At 43.1% G+C, this 22,226-nt stretch overlaps 1 protein-coding gene across 1 annotated transcript in view; it reads left to right on the forward strand.

The window, feature by feature from the left end:
- syne1a (spectrin repeat containing, nuclear envelope 1a) overlaps window positions 1–22,226 on the forward strand; it is a 138,702-nt gene that overhangs the window by 107,956 nt on the left and 8,520 nt on the right. Inside the window, exons 99-108 of the mRNA XM_045720948.1 lie at window positions 1,474–1,629; window positions 3,583–3,741; window positions 3,948–4,114; window positions 14,637–14,799; window positions 15,301–15,488; window positions 16,274–16,424; window positions 17,164–17,346; window positions 18,453–18,590; window positions 19,121–19,312; window positions 19,459–19,780. Coding sequence (XP_045576904.1) covers window positions 1,474–1,629; window positions 3,583–3,741; window positions 3,948–4,114; window positions 14,637–14,799; window positions 15,301–15,488; window positions 16,274–16,424; window positions 17,164–17,346; window positions 18,453–18,590; window positions 19,121–19,312; window positions 19,459–19,780 — 1,819 coding nt within the window. The remainder of the gene's footprint in view (window positions 1–1,473; window positions 1,630–3,582; window positions 3,742–3,947; window positions 4,115–14,636; window positions 14,800–15,300; window positions 15,489–16,273; window positions 16,425–17,163; window positions 17,347–18,452; window positions 18,591–19,120; window positions 19,313–19,458; window positions 19,781–22,226) is intronic.

Consider the following 22,226-nt stretch of genomic DNA (forward strand, 5'->3'; position numbering starts at 1 on the left):
TCTGTTGGCTGTGTGCACTGTACTCACACAATGACACTCTGTTGGCTGTGTGCACTGTACTCACACAGTGACACTCTGTTTGCTGTGTGCACTGTACTCACACAGTGATGTTTCATGCATGACATGTCCTCTACTCCTTAGGGGGAAGGGCCAGTAGCATGGTTAGCCTCTGCCAGGGCATCAGCTTTCTGTGTGTGTGTGTGTTAACTTATTGCATAATATGAAATTGCCTAGCGTAATCCACCTGCAACACAAACCGTTAGTAAATAGCTGACACACTGGCAAGGAAGACGTGAGCCTAGTTGCTAATATTTGTGTTGTGTATTGTTTTGGCTTTGGTTTGCAGACAGTTCAGACAGATTTTATTTTTATTCTGTCCTTGCCTATTTTTGTGTTCAGTCTTAGCAATTAAGGTTTGATACAATGTTAGATTTCCCTGTTTTACGCCTAAGACTTAACACTAAGATAATGTTGTTGGTTCTGTTTCCATCTAGGAGGAAATTCTAGCCCTTAAGATGCTGTGCTTCATACATCATTTTTTATGATTGATTTAGCCTTTGTCATGTTTTCAGCTGAAGACACGTCCTCCTAGTGTTTTCTGTGGCTTTTATGACTCATCATCCGCAGCACCATCTGGTGATGCAGTGGTGCTCAAACAACAGATTAGATAGCTTGTTTTAGCCTTGTGTGACGCTCAGGTTGGCTAGGCTCAGTTAGTCTATATAATATTTTGTTACAATCTTCTCAAACCTAAAAAGATTTGCTCAGCTCTGCATTAGGGCTGGGCGGTTACCATATTTTACTATATACTGGTATTGGTGCACGGACCGGTTTGGGTTTTTGCTTTACCTCCTATAAAGGTATTTGAATGTTTGGTTTGTTAAATGTTATACGCTGTGTGTAATGTCCATTTGTATAGTTTACTAAGCTACTTGAGTCATCCCTCTCCGCTTCCTCTCTCCATGCCGCTTTCCACACAGACCTAGTCCCACCCCTTCCCTCAAGGAGAGCATTTGTTGTTGCTTGACCACGAGACACTTTCGTTCAGTCTGCATGGTCAATGCAGCACATGCAACAAAATCGCATGGAAATGCAGGAAATTATTTTAGGTTGAAGTTAAATTGAACATTATAAAACAATCAGAATGGAGAAAGACCCATTGAAATCATTTTGAATATATGTGTTTCCACCCTAGGGTCACACACTACTCATAAAGCAAATGTACAACTTTTATTCATCAAAAACATGAAATACCGTCAAAATTTGAAAAATACCATGATATGATATTTTGCCCATATTGTCCAGCCCTACTCTGCATTCCTGTATATTAGTTTAAATGATTGTGTTTGCGTGTTGTGTACCTCTCTTTCAATGAATGTTAAGTAGTTGAAGAGCTGTATCGGGAGTGTGATGGATTACCTTTATGTGTGTGTATCCTCTCTCTCTAACCCATCATCTCTCTGTGTGGTGTAGGAGTTAGAGAGCAATGTGGATGGCTGGACTGATGACCTCACCTCTCTGTTCCTGCTGAGGGATTCTCTGGAGGGCGTGGTCAGTGCTGATGACCTCACAGTCCTGCAGGACCGCCTCCTGCTGCTGCAGCGCCAGTGGGAGGAGATCTGTCACCAGGTAGACACACCTGGCGAGCACACACACACACCCACAGTGGGAGGATATACACTATCGTTCAAAAGTTTGGGGTCACTTAGAAATGTCCTTGTTTTTGAAAGAAAAGCACATTTTTTTGTCCATTAAAATAACATCAAATTGATCAGAAATACAGTGTAGACTTTGTTAATGTTGTAAATGACTATTGAAGCTGGAAACTGCACATTTTTTTATGGAATATCTACGTAGGCGTACAGAGGCCCATTATCAGCAACCATCACTCCTGTGTTCCAATGTCACGTTGTGTTAGCTAATCCAAGTTTATCATTTTAAAAGGCTAATTGATCATTAGAAAACCCTTTTGCAATTATGTTAGCACAGCTGAAAACTGTTGTCCTGATTAAAGAAGCAATAAAACTGGCCTTCTTTAGACTAGTTGAGTATCTGGAGCGTCAGCATTTGTGGTTTCGATTACAGGCTCAAAATGGCCAGAAACAAATACCTTTCTTCTGAAACTCGTCAGTCTATTCTTTTTCTGAGAAATAAAGGCTATTCCATGTGAGAAATAGCCATGAAACTGAAGATCTCGTACAACGCCGTGTACTACTCCCTTCACAGAACAGCACAAACTGTCTCTAACCAGAATAGAAAGAGGAGTGGGAGGCCCCGGTGCACAACTGTGCAAGAGGACAAGTACATTAGCGTCTAGTTTGAGAAACAGACGCCTCACAAGTCCTCAACTGGCAGCTTCATTAAATAGTACCCGCAAAACACCAGTCTCAACGTCAACAGTGAAGAGGCGACTCCGGGATGCCAGCCATCTAGGCAGAGTTGCAAAGAAAAAGCCATATCTCAGACTGGCCAATAAAAAGAAAAGATTAAGATGGGCAAAAGAACACAGCCACTGGACAGATGAACTATGCCTAGAAGGCCAGCATCCCAGAGTCGCCTCTTCACTGTTGACGTTGAGACGTGTTTTGTGGGTACTATTTAATGAAGCTGCCAGTTGAGGACTTGTGAGGCGTCTGTTTCTCAATCTAGACGCTCTAATGTACTTGTCCTCTTGCTCAGTTATGTACCGGGGCCTCCCACTTCTCTTTCTATTCTGGTTAGGGCCAGTTTGCGCTGTTCTGTGAAGGGAGTAGTACACGGCGTTGTACGAGATCTAAATCAGCCATTTCCAGCTTCAATAGTAATTTACAACATTAACAATGTCTACACTGTATTTCTGTTCAATTTGATGTTATTTTAATGGACAAAAAATGTGCTTTTCTTTCAAAAACACTGACATTTCTAAGTGACCACAAACTTTTGAACGGTAGTGTATGTCAGCAGGTACACACACACACACACGCACGTCATGAACCATAACTCACCTGGCACATCTACAATGTGTTCAGCACATCCTAAATACAATTGGATATCACAAAATTGGGGATAATGAATACAAATAATACTAGAGTGTCTGACTGTGTATCTCTATAGTCAATGCTTTACCACCCAGCCTAGACTTGAGTGTCTCTGGCCCTGCTCCCTCAGATACAAAAGTCATCTAATCAGTCTGTGCCCAGATCATTACGCATTATGTTAAAATAATCAGTGGGCTATATATCTGTTACACATTGTTAGCTTGGCCTGAGTGTGCATGGCTCTTTAGCACAGTGAATAGAGACACGGCAGTGGTGTCTTAACTGTGATGAAGTCCATATGCTGTGTGTTCAGTAAGCATATCTATTGCTTATGTTCCGGACGTCACTCACACACAGTGTCATTGTGCCTTAGAGATAATGTAAGGTCGGGGTTAGTTTGGTTCCGGCAGAGAGGATATGCATAGATAACTGCACAGGGCTGGGAGCTTGGCATGCATTGTGGTTGCTGTTTCAAAGAGTTTTAATTGACTCCAGATATTGTCTTTTTCTTCTGCGCCCTCCTCCTCTGACCCCCCACCCCGCACCCCCCTCCTCCCCTCCATAGCTGTCCCTGCGCAGGCAGCAGGTGAGTGAGAAGCTGAATGAGTGGGCAGTGTTTAACGAGAAGAACAAGGACCTGTGTGAGTGGCTCACCCAGATGGAGAGCAAGGTGTCTCAGAATGGAGACATCAGCATCCAGGAGATGATCGAGAAGCTGCGCAAGGTGATTACACACATTACACACACACTCACAAAGACATAAACATGACATATAAATACACACTCATTCATACATATTCATGATCAAAACACACAACAATACACACACTCACACGCACACACACACACACGCACACGCAGACACACACACTCTCTCAATCTCGATCTCATACCTTCTCACAACATCCTTTTGCAATCCCTCTCTCCCAGGACTACCAGGAAGAGATCGGTGTGGCCCAGGAGAATAAGCAGCAGCTGCAGGTGATGGGGGAGCGCTTGGCCAGGGCCAGTCATGAAAGCAAGGCTGCAGAGATACAACACAAACTCAGCAAGGTCAGCGAGCGCTGGCAACACCTGCTGGACCTCATCGCTGCTAGGTGAGCATGAAGGGGATCTGGGTGCAATGTGGGTGAGTGGGGAGATTAAAGTTAAAGGATCACTTTACAAAAAATATAAATGTTAGTATTTTTTCTTTAGTCTACTGTTGTCCCACTCCCAAATGTGTTGATGATGTTGTACCACACACACACACACAAACACACACAAATGATTTTGTGTCGAGGTTCTGGCTAACATGCTAACCAGACCGGACACATCGCATGTGCGAGCGTCGCAAAATAAATTTAGAAATCCATGTTATTCAATTATTGCATCCACACTGCTCGCGTGCACCAACGAGTGTCTGCGATGCCAAGGGCTAAAATAGAACTCCTTTCTATTTCTGACGCAGATCACGCTGAAAGTCCTGCCTCTCCCATCTCCTCATTGGTTATACCCACGTGGGTGATTGAAAGACGAACTGTTTTTCCGGTTGTCGTGGTAATACTATGAAAGTTTAGATGCCGATCACCGTATAAGTTCAAAGATGAAAAAGCCTGGAAGGAGGAGAGATGACTAGAAACGATTTGGTTGGCCGTTTTATGTGTGGATTAATTGTCGGAGTAGAGGACCTTATGCATTTCAGGTAAAATAACTCAATGTTTATATCCCAGGACAAATTAGCAAGCAACAGCAAGCTAGCTAAATAGGCCAAATTAGCTAGCAAGTGCAAGCTAACTAGCTAAATTGCCATACATGTTTAAGGCTTTTCGACCTGTCCCCAAATTAATGTCATTGGTTCAGAGTTTGTTTTGATATTTTAACCTGCGTGTCGTGATTACGTTTGGTGTAGGGGGACAAAATACATTTATGCACGATAGCGCACGATGGCGCACGTGCACAGCCGGTTTGGGTTCCGTGTAACAGCGATAAACTGCACGCAATAAAAAATAGAGTCGCACACTCTATATATAAACACCCAGTAATTTATTGGGTAAACCACCAACGTTTTGGCATCACTGTGCCTTCTTCACTGTGCCTTCACTGTACCCTCTCCATCATTGTGCCTCCCACAATAGCAATCCGGACATACCCCAACCAAAAACCACTGTGCCTTCACTGTGCCTTCTTCATCATTGTGCCTCCCACAATAACAATCCGGACATACCCCAACCAAAAACCCTGGATGAACGGAGAAATCCGTACAATGCTGAAAGCCCGTACTGCAGCATTCATTGTCAGCAGAACGAACGCTGATGACTCGGCGGTGCGTTACGTGTACAAGGTGAGCAGGTACGACCTCCTCACATCCATTTGGGATGCAAAAAGACAATACAGACTCAAACTTTAATTAATGTTCAACAACTCAGACTCGCAACACATGTGGCAAGGACTATGGACTATCACGGAGTACAAAGGCAAATCCAGCTGTGTGGTGCCCACCGAAGCCTCCCACCCAGATGAGTTTAACACATTCTATGCTCACTTTGAGGCAGACAACACCAAAGACTCTCGCTGCTCCGTACGACTAGGTGCTTATACTCTCCGAGGCTGACGTGAGGAAAATGAGTGAATACTCTCAAAGCCGCTGGCCCAGATGGCATCCCTGGCCGCATCCTCAGAGTGTGCGCTGGCCAGCTGGCGGGTGTCTTTTTTGACATATTAAACCTGTCCCAGGCTGTAGTCCCCACCTGCTTCAAAGAGAACACCTTTGTCCCAGTCTCCAAGAAGGACAAGGTGACATGCCCTGTTGCACTCACCCCGGTCATCGTAAAGTGCTTTGAGAGGCTGGTCATGGCCCACATCAAGGCCAGCATGCCAGGCACACTGGACCCACTCCAATTTACCTACCACTCTAACAGATCCATGGAAGATGCAATTTCCATCGCTATTCACACGGCTGTAACACATCTGGACAAGAGGCACACCTATGTGAGAATGCTGTTTATTGACTACAGTTCAGCATTCAACACTATTGTTCCCTCCAAGCTCAACACCAAGCTCAGAACCCTGGGTCTGGATACCACTCTCTGCAACTGGATCCTGGACTGTGAGGATTGGCAACAACACCTCCTCCACACTGGGGCCCCCCAGGGGTGTGTCCTCAGCCCTCTGCTGTACTCCCTGTTCACCCACGACTGTGTGGTTTTGCACAACACCCAACTCTATCATCAAGTTTGCTGATGACACCACAGTTGTAGGCCTGATAACCAACAACAATGAATCAGCCTATAGGGAGGAGGTAAGTTAACTAGCATTGTGGTGTCATGACAACAATCTCTCCCTAAAGGTCAGCAAAACAAAGGAGTTAGTTGTCGATTTCAGGAAGCAGAGGAGGGAACATGCCCCCCTTTTAATTTTTTTATTTTATTTAACCAGGCAAGTCAGTTAAGAACAAATTCTTATTTACAATGACAGCTTACACCGGCCAAACCCGGATGACGCTGGGCAAATTGTGCGAGGCCCTATGGGACTCCCAATCGCGTCCGGTTGTGATACAGCCTGGATTCGACTCAGGGTGTCTGTAGTGACGCCTCAAGGACTGAGATGCAGTGCCTTAGACCGCTGCGCCACTCGGGAGTCAGAAAACAGAATGGAGACCAGTCAGAAAACAGAATGGAGACTAGAGTCACAAAACAGAATGGATACAAGTGTCAGAAAACAGAATGGAGACCAGTCAGAAAACAGAATGGAGACCAGTCAGAAAACAGAATGGAGACTAGAGTCAGAAAACAGAATGGAGACTAGAGTCAGAAAACAGAATGGAGACTAGAGTCAGAAAACAGAATGGAGACCAGTCAGAAAACAGAATGGAGACTAGAGTCAGAAAACAGAATGGAGACTACAGTCAGAAAACAGAATGGAGACCAGTCAGAAAACAGAATGGAGACCAGTCAGAAAACAGAATGGAGACCAGTCAGAAAACAGAATGGAGACTAGAGTCAGAAAACAGAATGGAGACTAGAGTCAGAAAACAGAATGGAGACTAGAGTCAGAAAACAGAATGGCGACTAGAGTCAGAAAACAGAATGGAGACCAGTCAGAAAATAGAATGTGTCATCATGGTCAATGATTAAGTTGTGCATTTGATGCACTGTAAATCCCTATGAGGGGGAGGGAATGAACAGAGTTGCTGAGTTGGCTTTACTACCATCTTGCTCTTATGATGTCAGACAATCTCGTCTGAACGTTAGACAATAAAATAGAAACACAATGGTTGTGTTTCAAACACTTGTTGGTCGGACAGATTCAGTTGGCAATTGACATTAACTTCATGGCTATCTGTAAAACGACCTGAACGTTAGACAATACAATACAAACACTATGCTTGTGTACCTGTAAAACAACCTGAAGAACCCATCTATTCATATCTTCAACTGGTCCACTGCCTTCAGCTTTGATAATGGTTAACATGACATGATATACACATCACATTCTGCCACTCAGAAGTCATGAGAAGGGTGAGAAATCAGATGATGATTGAGCACAGGTGGAAAAGACATTATAAAATGAACAACCACACTATGGCCCATTGACATAGCAGTGGGAGAGAGCCATCGATTGAGAAAAGAACATGCCCCCCTGTCGAAGCAGATTGGTCAGACCACTGTGACCACTGTGTTTTGTCTCTGTTAAACTCAGCATGGTTGATGCCTCAGAAGATTAGTCCATCATGGTCTCCTCAAGCAAGAATAAAATCACACGTCTAAACTAAAGCAAGATAATCTGCTGCCAGGTATGTGAATGGATATAGAAGCTGTAAGATTGGATGACTCGCAATTAAGCACAAGCCGAGTTTGAGTGGGTGGTTTATTGATATTCTGCCTTATAGCAAAATGGGGAAAACAATATTTTCACTGTGAGTGAGAAAAATATGTTGTTGTACACTCCACCAGATGACAAACAAATAAATATGCAGAAATTGAAATATAAAATGTTTGGCAGCTACAATGGCAGTTATACACCAGTGTCTAAAATGTCAAAACTCAGAGAAAATGTGGTTTGGATAAACAATAAGTGACATAGAAAAATATATGTAAAAGACAAAAACAGAATTGATCAAAACATACCATAGTTTAAGACTTCAAATATCAAGAAGACACTTCACAGTATAGTTACCAGAAAAAAAACTTGATAGGTAGTTAAAAAATAAAAAGAATGGTGACTACTCAAAATGGTGCCTGAGGAAGGCCCGCGACATCATCAAGGACCCCACACACCCCAGCCAGGAGCTGTTCACTCCCTTACCGTTGGGCAGACGTTACAAGCCATCAGACTGCTGAACACTTGAACTTGACTGACCACCTGCACTGACTCTCTGCTCCTTAGCAAGCACACACACACACGCACACACACACACACACACACACACACACACACACACACACACACACACACACAGATATACAGTCATCCACACACACATACACACGGATATACAGTCATCCACACACACATACACACACATTCATGCTACACACACATCACAACTTTGGCTACCAGACTCTTATTATGATTGCTAAATACTGCACAATTTAAACACTTGCCCCCCAAATCCATCTTCCCAAAAACACGCGTAAATATTGGACTATAAATTGTGCCTTCCTGTATTATACTTATGCTAAAATGTTTATTTTATTCTACAGCGCCTAGGGTTGCAAATGGAAAAGTATAGTACTGGAAACTTTCAAAGTTTACCAATAAACTACCTGAATTTTTATGTAATCTATCACAAGACATCTAGTGGCCCTTTTTGGGTACTCCAGATTATCACAGGTGTCTGTAATTATCTCTGGCCCTCTGTGTGGCCTTATGAGGCCTTATGGCATGTAAAATAAACTCAGTTTATTAGGTACCCCGTTCATAAAAATGGTTAACTCCTACAGACAGTGAGTCACGTGGCCGTGGCTTGCTATATAAAGCAGGCAGAGAAGAATTGAGGCATTCAGTACTGTTTGATTGAGCGTTAGAATGAGCTAAACGAGTCACCTAAATTACTTTGAGCGTGGTATGATCGTCGGTGCCAGGTGTGCCGTTTCCAGTATCTCAGAAACGGCCAACAACCTGGGGTTTTCACGCACGACAGTGTCTAGGGTTTACAGCGAACGGTGCAACAAACAAAAAACATCCAGTCAGCGGCAGTCTTGTGGGCAAAAACAGCTCGTTGATGAGAAGTCGAGAAAGCTAAGAGGAGGACCAGAAATATGCAAATAATGGCGCAGTACAACAGTGGTGTGCAGAATGGCTTCTCGGAACGCACAACTCGTCTGTCCTTGTCACAGATGGGCTACTGCAGCAGGCGACCACACCAGGTTCCACTCCTATCAGCTAAAAACAAGAAGAAGCGGCTCCAGTGGGCCATTCTACTTCGACCAACACTGGACATTTGAGGAGTGGAAAAACATTGTCTGGACCGACGAATCCCGATTACTGTTGCGTCATGCTGATGGCAGAGTCAGGATTTGGCATAAACAGCATGAGTCCATGGCCCCATCCTTCCTGGTGTCAACGGTACAGGCTGGTGGTGGTGTAACGGTCTGGGGAATGTTTTCCTGGCAAACGTTAGGTCCCTTGATACCAAATGAGCAACGTTTCCATGCCCCGAAGAATTCAGCCGCTTCTAAAGGCAAAGGGGGGTCCGACCCAGTACTAGATGGGTGTATCTAATAAACTGGCCACTGAGTGTATATGAAATAATTCAATAAGATGATTTTAAAATAAGTTGTAAATCATTATCCGAGATCAGTGAATGCCATTGGTGTTTTAATATGAGGGTTTCAGTAAATATCAAAAAGAGTGGTGAGGATGTGCACATCTATTGTGTCTATGCAGCTTGGGAAGTTTATTTTACTAGGCAAGTCAGTTAAGAACAAATTCTTATTTTCAAAGACAGCCTAGGAACAGTGGGTTAACTGCCTTGTTCAGCGGGCAGAAGGACAGATTTGTACCTTGTCAGCTCAGGGATTTGAACTTGCAACCTTTCAGTTACTAGTCCAATGCTCTAACCACTAGGCTACGAAGTAATATGACATCCTGTAAATTCACAGCAATTCGCTTCCTCCTAGTGGAGAAGTCTTGAGTGAGAGGACGCCTGTGAGTCACATGACTAGAATAGCTGTGACTAGGTCTGTTGGTCTTGGTGTCAGGACAACAGGGAGGTAAAAAGAAAGAGAGCAAAAGAGCTCTCATGCCTTCCTCTTCTCTCCCCTCTTCCTCCCCCTTTCCCCTTCCTCTTGCTGAGCCAACTGTTCCCCTCTCTCTTTCCCTCCCTCTATCTTCCTCTGGCTGTTGCCCTCTGAGAATGTAATGGAGGGAGGAGGGGAGAAGAGGAGGGGAGAGGAGGGGGGGGGGGGGGGGCAGTGAGTGACCTCAGAGACAGCTGCAGACTTGTTCTATTCTGTCCGTCCCTTTTTCCACAAGGAAAACTGAAAGCAGAGTCAGTTTCTCACAAGTAGTTTCTCACAAGTATAAGAAAACCTTAAACATACTTTCATTTTGTCTCAGAAATGTGGAGTTTTTCAGCAGTTGGAGAAAGTATTTAGTAGTTTAACTTAGAGTGCTTGAAAAGAGAAGGAACTTTTCCCATTCCAGGAGTTCTCACAGAAACACTTGAACTTTTATCTCCTGTGCACACTGGCTCCGTGCACGCCTGCTGTGTGACATTCCATCCGTCTGCCTGCTCTGCGGCACATGGCTCTGACTGTAAGTCCTCTTTTAGCAACAGCAGCACTTGTCACTCTCAGGCACACACACACACACACACACACATGCCGTTTGGGCTGTCTTTTTTTAATACCTTTGAGAGCAGTTGACAAGTAACACCAGTGCCCCCCCCCCATGTTAACCCCCCTCTCCCGCCACTACAGGGGGTAAACTAGCTAGACTAAAGAAAGTCCCATTCGGAACACCCAGAAGAAAAAGAAGGGAGTTTAAACCATAGCTAGCTCCATAACGTTACTGTTTATTGACGTTAGCTTTGAGTTTGGACATTCCTGCCCCCATGGTTCTGGACTTGGGGACTGATAACATGGCAGGATGCCCAAGCGAAGACTCAGAGGATCTGCCGGAATGTGACTGCGATATCAACAGGCAGGCTTATTTTGGAGAATTGTGCTGGAATTGTTTTATCTTGGAAAATTACAATGGGGTTGTTTGGAATCTGGCTTGCATGTTCGTTTGCGCTATTGTGCAATTAATTAATCAAATAACTGGTTTTGGATAATAGTGTAAGAAGTTGTCTGCTGTCGGCTGGATACTGGAGAACTACAGTATTGCAGAGCTTTGTGTACTAGCAGAGTGTGGGAGGAGTAGGCTAGCTGTTGTTGACTGTTATAGACGTTGAGACATTTCTCTCTGTGTTGATGAATAGACTGTTGTTTTTCTGTTCTCTAAAAGGTCACTGAGGGGACCAAAAACTCTTTCAATGTCAAACGTTCTTTTCTCTGTCATCAGTGGGTAACAACAAGAGAGAAGCATGAGATATTTTAGTGACTTTTACTCAGTTCAAAACATACTGTAGCTGCTTAGGGTGAGAAGCATAAACAGTACATCATTGCTATATTCTTTTCACCTTGTGCAAATATTTTGGCGATTTAGAATATTAGTGATATTGATTGCAATCAGTGTGGGCGGTAACATTACGTAATCAGATTACTTTCAAATTGGGTAATATTATTACAGTTACTTTGTCAAATAACGCGATAATGTCAGAATCATATCACTACCGGACGCGTTTCTATGATCCGATCTCGACTTGCTTCCTCATTTAGTTCTGAGCAAGCTGGGAAATGCTGTTTGGACAAATGTCATGACAGCTGCTTTCCATAGAAATGTATAGAGGGTGCAGCTCTGATTTTTGCCATTGATCGCTTCTGTGATAGAAAAGCCCATAGAGGTCTTTCCCGTCTAGTGGCAAGTGTGCACTCTATACATCTCTATGGTTCCGTGTAGCCTACATGCAGTTTATATCCAGAATTGGCAGCTCCAGAGAAAGATTTTAAATGAAAAGATAGGAAATCTGTACAGATTTTTGGCTTACAGTATATGTGGCTTATTAAGCAACCCATATGTCAGGTTGGAGGGGGAGCGTCGCTGCACAGCTATTTTCAGGTCTCTCCAGAGATGTTTGATCGGGTTCAAGTTGGGGCTCTGGCTTGGCCACTAAAGGACATTCAGAGACCTGTTCCGAAGCCACTCCTCCGTTGTCTTGGCTGTGTGCTTAGTGTCATTGTTCTGTTGGAAGGTGAACCTTCACCCCAGTCTGAGGTCCTGAGCACTCTGGAGCAGGTTTTCATCAAGGATCTCTCTGTACTTTGCTCCGTTCATCTTTCCCTCGATCCTGACTAGTCTCCCAGTCCCTGCTGCTGAAAAACATCTGCTCAGCATGATGCTGCCACCGCCATGCTTCATCATAAGGATGGTGCCTGGTTTCCTCCAGACGTGACGCTTGGCATCCAGGCCAAAGAGTTCCATCTTGGTTTCATCAGACCAGAGAATCTTGTTTCTAATGGTCTGAGATTCCTTTAGGTAAACTCCAAGCACGCTGTCATGTGCCTTTTACTGAGGAGTGGCTTCCGTCTGGCCACTCTACCATAAAGGCCTGATTGGTGGAGTGTTGCAGAGATGGTTGTCCTTCTGGAAGGTTCTCCCATCTCCACAGAGGAACTCTAGAGCTCTGTCAGAGGGACCATTGGGTTCTTGGTCACCTCCCTCACCAAGGCCCTTCTCTCCCGATTGCACAGTTTGGCCGGGCAGCCAGCTCTAGGACGAGTCTTGGTGGTTCCAAACTTCTTCCATTTAAGAATGATGGAGGCCACTGTGTTCGTGGGGACCTTCAACGCTGCAGACATTTTTTGGTACCCTTCCCCAGATCTGTGCCTCGCCACAATCCTGTCTCTGAGCTCTATGGACAATTCCTTCGACCTCATGGCTTGGTTTTTTCTCTGACATGCACTGTAAACTGTGGGACCTTATATAGACAGGTGTGTGCCTTTCCAAATAATGGCCAATCAATTGAATTTACCACAGGTGGACTCCAATCAAGTTGTAGAAACATCTTAAGGATGATCAATGGAAACAGGATGAAACTGAGCTCAGTTTTGAGTCTCAAAGCAAAGAGTCTGAATACTTATGTAAATAAGGTATTTCTGTTTAAAAATATATATCCATTTGCAAAAATGTCTAAAAACCTGTTTTTGGCTTTGCCATTATGGGGTATTGTGTGTAGATTGATGAGGATTTTTTTTTATTTTAGCAATTTTAAAATAAGGCTGTAACGTAACAAAATGTGGAAAAAGGGAATGGGTCTGAATACTTTCCAAATGCACTTCCCTGTGGCTCAGTTGGTAGAGCATGGTGTTTGCAACACCAGGGTTGTGGGTTCGATTCCCACGGGGGGCCAGTACAAAACATTTTTTTTAATGAAATGTATGCATTCACTACTGTAAGTCCCTCTGGATAAGAGCGTCTGCTAAATGACTAAAATGTAAATGTATGTACTGTATTCTAGTCAATGGCGCTCTGACATTGCACTTCATAATATTTCTTAATTCCATTCTTTTACTTTTAGATTTGTGTGTATTGTTAGATATTACTGCACTGTTGGAGCTAGGAACGCAAGCATTTCGTTACACCCACAATACATCTGCTAAATACGTGTATCCGACAAATCAAATTTGATTGGATTGATGTGAGTACCCTGGCATGATGACATTCTGATGAGGCAGTCCATTTATAGAGCAGAGTACTCATGGGCTATACACAGCTGAAATAATAATGCCATATCGTCTGCCCCTATAGACCGGTCTGTGATACCGCCTCCTGTACAGTCACAGTTACAGTGGTATAGGGTGTCTAAAGTGGCACAAGCCTGCTAAAAACGTCCAAAGGGTAACAACTTATTTACTTTAATTAGTGGACCCAGTTCAGAATGGCTCCTGCCTGCATTCAATACTAGTATTTCTGGTGTGACAGGGAGGGACAGTGTGAGAGAGCTGCATAACTTTGAAGGGTGTAGTAGTGTGAATGTGAATACTTGACTCTGCTTCTTTGGTAGTTTATAATGGGTGGATTTAAAATCAGAGGACATTCTTTCCATTTCTCACAACCTCCATAAACGTTTTACATATTTAGATTGTAACGCATCATACGTCCAAAATGGATCCCAGACAGATGTTATGTGCAGTTACAATAGGAGTTTAATATTCACAAAAATCTGTAAACAAATCGCTAAACCCATCTGACCTCATGATATCATCTTCCCCTCCTGCAGCCATCTCGGTTGCGGACATGTTGGTTATGGTTTGTTGTGGTACTGGGGCCCCCCTCTCTACCTCTCATTCCTACTGGAGGACAAGTGATAATGGGGGAGCTGAGTTATATTGTGTTGTTATGGTTGCTTCTTGGTTGTTGAGTTGTTGTTGGGGTTTATTAGTGGTTATGGTTGATATCTTCAGTGATTGTATGACTTCATACAGTAGGTAAAGTTTGTCATCTCTCTAAGAATGAGGTAGTTGAATGAAGTTGTGGTAGTATTTAGTTTGTTTCTATGGAGGGTGTAACATGACTGACTCTCTCTCTCAGGGTGAAGAAGTTGAGGGAGACGCTGGTGGCGGTGCAGCAGCTGGATAAGAACATGTGCAGTCTGCGCTCCTGGCTCGCCCACATCGAGACAGAGCTGACCAGACCTCTCGTCTACGACACCTGTGACGCGCAGGAGATACAGAGGAAACTCAACCAGCAGCAGGTGGGAGGAACACACACTCACTCTGTTTGTCTGGGAAAGAGACAGACAGGTAGGCAAGGCTAGCTACATGATCAGATCATGTGGGTTGATTTATTTCCTAAAGTACGTGGTAAACATCTGAACAACTGGTGATGATGCAACAGGGTAGAAAGTCATCACCCAGGTGATGTCTTTATGGTATTTTCTCACCCACTGTTTCTGTTCCTGTCCTCACCCCTCCAATTCTACCCACTGTTTCTGTTCCTGTCCTCACCCCTCCAATTCTACCCACTGTTTCTGTTCCTGTCCTCACCCCTCCAATTCTACCCACTGTTTCTGTTCCTGTCCTCACCCCTCCAATTCTACCCACTGTTTCTGTTCCTGTCCTCACCCCTCCAATTCTACCCAGTGTTTCTGTTCCTGTCCTCACCCCTCCAATTCTACCCACTCTTCATCCCTTGACCTTTCTCCACCCGTCCTCATCTTTCTTCTCTCTCTTCCTTCCCCTTTCTCCACCTCCAGGACATTCAGCGGGACATAGAGAAGCACAGTACAGGCGTGGCGTCTGTGTTGAACCTGTGTGAGGTGTTGCTACATGACTGTGACGCCTGTTCTACAGAGACAGAGTGTGACTCCATCCAGCAGGCCACCAGGGGCCTGGACCGACGCTGGAGGAACATCTGTGCCATGTCCATGGAAAGGAGGCTCAAGTGGGTCCTATACACGTACAGTACACACACACACACACACACACACATGCCTGCACACACACACACACACACACGCACGCACGCACGCACGCACACACACACAGTACATATGTGTAGGAACTCTATTTTCTCCTCTTGCAAACCTTCAGTGTGTCTAGGGATGCAAAGCTACCGGTAATTTACCAAAGTTATCGGAATCTTCTGTAATTTTGGTAATTAACAGGTTATCTATTGCAATCTATGGTAACTTTGGTAGTTTATACTTGAATACATTTATTTAAATGCTTTCGTAAATAGTAGTCATTTTTTATATATGTGTCCATATCTTCCATGACTTTCTAGGAAATAGACCATATGGTTAAAGAGAAAATTGCCTAATTAATGAAAAAAAACATCTAATAAACAATGGCATTATTTTAAATTAACTCTGCAACTCTTTCAACTATTGTCTTTTTTCATTGACATAGTAAAATAAATAAAAGAGTAAAAAATATAGCCCTCATATTAAACACCAATGGTATTCACTAAATTTATGGTTTATTTTAAGGATAATGTTTTACAACTTTGTCATTCTATATTTTATTTTAAAATAATCTCTATTAGATTTGTGATAATCTGAAGTACCCAAAAAGCCCACTGGATGTCATCTAATAAAATTCCATATATTCCTTGAAAGTTACCAAAATTCTGGTAGTTTACTGGTAAACTTCAAAAGTTTCCAGTAGTATACCCTCCCCTTGCAACCCTAAGTGTGTATCATACGTCACTCTCTCGTCTTCTTGTAGGATTGAGGAGACATGGAGGCTGTGGCAGAAGTTTCTGGATGACTTCTCTCGGTTTGAGGAGTGGCTGAAGACCTCAGAGAGGACGGCTGCTCTTCCCAACTCCTCTGGAGTTCTATACACCATCGCAAAGGAGGAGCTCAAGAAGTTTGAGGTACAGGTTAGAGAGCGGTTGAAGTTTGAGGTACAGGTTAGAGAGCGGTTGAAGTTTGAGGTACAGGTTAGAGAGCGGTTGAAGTTTGAGGTACAGGTTAGAGAGTGGTTGAAGTTTGAGGTACAGGTTAGAGAGCGGTTGAAGTTTGAGGTACAGGTTAGAGAGCGGTTGAAGTTTGAGGTACAGGTTAGAGAGCGGTTGAAGTTTGAGGTACAGGTTAGAGAGCGGTTGAAGTTTGAGGTACAGGTTAGAGAGCGGTTGAAGTTTGAGGTACAGGTTAGAGAGCGGTTGAAGTTTGAGGTACAGGTTAGAGAGCGGTTGTGGGCAGAGAAAAGGGGAGGAAAGGAGGGGATGAGTTTATATAGTTGTAAAGACAGGGTAGGAAGAGCGACCGAGAGATGAAGTAAGAATGAGAGAGCGTGTGTGTACAGTGCAAAGTGAAGGGGGGGCATATGGGGTAAAGTGAGAGAGTGCAGAGTAAGAGAAGGGGGAGATCAGATTACTGGAATCTGTTTTTGCTGGCCATCACATTCTTCCTACAGTAGCTGACCAGGGCCAATGGGGTCATGTGTCAGGGTCATCCCAGGATACCACAGGCTTTCTTCAAACTGTTGTTGGGTCAAAATAATCAACCAATTACACATACTGAGACCACCAACCTTACATTTACTTTGTATTTTATTTTGTATGTGTACAGTATTTGTATAAAATCTTCATTCTGATCGTGTGTGTGTCCTAGGCCTTCCAGAGGCAGGTCCAGGAGTTTCTGACCCAGCTGGAGCTGATCAATAAGCAGTACCGCCGACTTGCCAGAGAGAACCGCACAGACTCCTCCTGCCGCCTCCGAGAAATGGTGCATGATGGGAACCGGCGCTGGGACAACCTGCAGAAGAGGGTTGCCTCCATCCTGCGCAGGCTCAAGGTATGCTGGGAAATCTCATGATGTCATAACATATGTTATGAAACATGGTAATAATATAGCAGAGCCTGCTCAGGTCAAGATTTATCACATCATTTTGTTGTGAAGATAAAAGAGTAGAAACTCACAAATACTTAGTTTCACTCTGATCACTGTTTTAATCTAGTTATTAAACAGCCCTATAACACTGTTTTAATCTAGTTATTAAACAGACCTATAACACTGTTATAATCTAGTTATTAAACAGCCCTATAACACTGTTTTAATCTAGTTATTAAACAGACCTATAACACTGTTATAATCTAGTTATTAAACAGACCTATAACACTGTTATAATCTAGTTATTAAACAGACCTATAACACTGTTATAATCTAGTTATTAAACAGCCCTATAACACTGTTTTATTCTAGTTATTAAACAGACCTATAACACTGTTTTATTCTAGTTATTAAACAGCCCTATAACACTGTTATAATCTAGTTATTAAACAGCCCTATAACACTGTTATAATCTAGTTATTAAACAGCCCTATAACACTGTTATAATCTAGTTATTAAACAGACCTATAACACTGTTATAATCTAGTTATTAAACAGCCCTATAACACTGTTTTATTCTAGTTATTAAACAGCCCTATAACACTGTTTTATTCTAGTTATTAAACAGACCTATAACACTGTTTTATTCTAGTTATTAAACAGCCCTATGACACTGTTATAATCTAGTTATTAAACAGCCCTATAACACTGTTATAATCTAGTTATTAAACAGACCTATAACACTGTTTTATTCTAGTTATTAAACAGACCTATAACACTGTTATAATCTAGTTATTAAACAGACCTATAACACTGTTATAATCTAGTTATTAAACAGACCTATAACACTGTTATAATCTAGTTATTAACAACCTAAAACTGTTTTCTAGTTATTAAACAGACCTATAACACTGTTATAATCTAGTTATTAAACAGCCCTATAACACTGTTATATCTAGTTATTAAACAGCCCTATAACACTGTTATAATCTAGTTATTAAACAGCCCTATAACACTGTTATAATCTAGTTATTAAACAACACTGTTTCCCTCTCTGTGTGTTCTCTCAGCACTTTATTGGTCAGAGGGAGGAGTTTGAGACAGCTAGAGACAGCATCCTGGTGTGGCTCACTGAGATGGACCTGCAGCTCACCAACATAGAACACTTCTCAGAATGTGATGTCCAGGCCAAGATCAAACAGCTAAGGGTAAGAACCAGTGGAGGCTGCTGAGGGGAGGACGGCTCATAATAATGGTAGGAACGGAGCAAATGGAATGGCATGAAAACACCTGGAAACCATGTGTTTGATGTATTTGATACCATTCCACTGATTCTGCTCCAGTCATTACCACGAACCCGTCCTACCCAATTAAGGTGCCACCAACCTCCTGTGGTAAGAACAGTGTGTCAGGAGTGTGCGTGCATGCATACGTGCGTGCATTCGAGTACGTGTGTGTGAATTTGAATGCTATATTTTCAATGTTTTTTGAGTTTGAATGAACTCTCTATGACGGCTTGGCAATTTAACTCTCTGACTTGGTATCATCCTGTGCTGTATGTAACTAGTATCTTCCCATGACAAATTTAACTGGCATCACAAATAGAGATAAAAGCATTTCCCCTAACATTACTTGATCACAGTGCCCCACCTTGGAAACACATACTGAAACGTCTAACCCCTGACCTTTGCCCTCTGTGTGTGTGTGTGTGTGTGTGTGTGTGTGTGTGTGTGTGCAGGCGTTCCAGCAGGAGATCTCTCTGAACACAGGGCAGATTGAGCTGGTGTTCAGGCAGGGGGAGGCCCTGATAGAGAAGAGTGAGCCTCTGGATGGTGCTGTTCTAGAGGAGGAACTGGAGGAGCTACAGAGGTACTGGCAGGAGGTGTTTGGACGTGTCGACAGATACTACAAGAAGTTGACACGCCTGCCTGTGAGTAATGTCTTCTGCTTACAGAACACACACACACTACAAGAAGATATGGGCCATTTGCCAATATGATATAACTGTCATAACCTCGTACACACCCCTAGCACATGCCATACAAACACACACACTCCCCCTCTCCTTCCCTTCAGCTTGCCGATGATGAACTAGACTGCTCTGACCGAGATCTGGACATGGACGAGTCAGCTGATCTCTCTGACCTGCAGTGGGGTGACTCCTCTCTCCCCTGCCCCTCCAGTCGCCCCACCTCGGGCTCTGTCCTCCCCCCACAGGCGGACCGCTCGGGCCGGGACACCCCAGCCAGCATGGACTCTATCCCACTGGAGTGGGACCACGACTACGACCTGAGCCGGGGGCTGGAGAGTGCTGGAGGGCGGGGTCTGGGGTCAGACAGGGGCAGAGGACAGGAGCAGGAGGAGGAGTACCTCAGGTCGGCTGCCGCTGTGTTGTCAGGTTAGTATAATACTACTACAGGCTGCCGCTGTGTTGTCAGGTTAGTATAATACTACTACAGGCTGCCGCTGTGTTGTCAGGTTAGTATAATACTACTACAGGCTGCCGCTGTGTTGTCAGGTTAGTATAATACTACTACAGGCTGCCGCTGTGTTGTCAGGTTAGTATAATACTACTACAGGCTGCGCTGCCGCTGTGTTGTCAGGTTAGTATAATACTACTACAGGCTGCCGCTGTGTTGTCAGGTTAGTATAATACTACTACAGGCTGCCGCTGTGTTGTCAGGTTAGTATAATACTACTACAGGCTGCCGCTGCCGCTGTGTTGTCAGGTTAGTATAATACTACTACAGGCTGCCGCTGTGTTGTCAGGTTAGTATAATACTACTACAGGCTGCCGCTGTGTTGTCAGGTTAGTATAATACTACTACAGACTGCTGCTGTGTTGTCAGGTTAGTATAATACTACTACAGGCTGCCGCTGTGTTGTCAGGTTAGTATAATACTACTACAGACTGCCGCCGCTGTGTTGTCAGGTTAGTATAATACTACTACAGACTGCCGCTGTGTTGTCAGGTTAGTATAATACTACTACAGGCTGCCGCTGTGTTGTCAGGTTAGTATAATACTACTACAGGCTGCCGCTGCCGCTGTGTTGTCAGGTTAGTATAATACTACTACAGGCTGCCGCTGTGTTGTCAGGTTAGTATAATACTACTACAGGCTGCCGCTGTGTTGTCAGGTTAGTATAATACTACTACAGGCTGCCGCTGTGTTGTCAGGTTAGTATAATACTACTACAGGCTGCCGCTGTGTTGTCAGGTTAGTATAATACTACTACAGACTGCCGCTGTGTTGTCAGGTTAGTATAATACTACTACAGGCTGCCGCTGTGTTGTCAGGTTAGTATAATACTACTACAGTCTGCCGCTGTGTTGTCAGGTTAGTATAATACTACTACAGGCTGCCGCTGTGTTGTCAGGTTAGTATAATACTACTACAGGCTGCCGCTGTGTTGTCAGGTTAGTATAATACTACTACAGGCTGCCGCTGTGTTGTCAGGTTAGTATAATACTACTACAGGCTGCCGCTGTGTTGTCAGGTTAGTATAATACTACTACAGACTGCCGCTGTGTTGTCAGGTTAGTATAATACTACTACAGACTGCTGCTGGAGATGGACAGATCAATACTTTATTGATAAGTGTTTAATTGATGTCCAAGGGGAATTCACTGTTATACAAACAACAAAAATAATAACAAGGATATACTGCAAGAAGTTCTCCCATCAAAGTGATCGTTTACTTAGGATATTTGTAGCATTTAAAAAGCCCATGCATCTATTCCAACATTAAATAGATTACCAGTACTCAAACATGTGAAAATTAAGAGTAATAGGATGAAAAAAAGCATACAATTAAACCTATACACACTACATACTTGTCCAATGTCCCTTGTTCTAATTGTGAGGACTGTGCATATCTCTCTTTGCAGATGTAGTTATACCAGAAAGCCCAGAGGCCTATATAAAACTGACAGAGAGCACACTGAGATCCTCCTCTGGTAGGCAACTAGCCACACTAGCATGCTAACGTGCTTAAGCACGATTACCATATAATTTACCATAGCATGCTAACGTGCTTAAGCACAAATACCATATCATTTACCATAGCATGCTAATAAAGTATGATGAGCAAACAAGGCATATGTGTAATTTATCATCGCATGTCAATAACAATCACAAAACTAAATATACTAACATGCCTGTTCAACTGCGTTAAATTAACATAGCATGCGTCATTCACCATTGTTGCATGCACCATCATCATTCAAGAATGTATACACCATATAAGAATGTATACATCATATAAGAATGTATACACCATATAAGAATGTATACACCATATAAGAATGTATACACCATATAAGAATGTATACACCATATACATGTATACACCATATAAGAATGTATACACCATATAAGAATGTATACACCATATAAGAAGAAACATATAAGAAACATATAAGAATGTATAACCATATAAGAATGTATACACCATATACATGTATAACCATATAATAACAAAGAAGAAAATATAAGAATGTATACACCATATAAGAATGTATACACCATATACATGTATACACCATATAAGAATGTATACACCATATAAGAATGTATACACCATATAAGAATGTATACACAATAGCATGCTAAAGCACTTTTCCATTCACCTTTGTTGGAATCACATCACGCAACTGATCATATAAGCCACCTACTTTTCCTTCTTTCTTTGCAGTTTTTAAACAAAGGAATTGCACTGACTAACATTTAACATTGCTTGTTTTTTCCATTATGAGCATGTTCTCCAGGTGGACCAGTCTGCCAGTATCCACCACTACTGTTTGTCAAAATGAAATTGTAGACTGGCCAAAAACAAACCCACAG

This window comes from Salmo salar, chromosome ssa06, assembly GCF_905237065.1.
Source record: "Salmo salar chromosome ssa06, Ssal_v3.1, whole genome shotgun sequence".
NCBI classification, from domain to species: domain Eukaryota; kingdom Metazoa; phylum Chordata; class Actinopteri; order Salmoniformes; family Salmonidae; genus Salmo; species Salmo salar.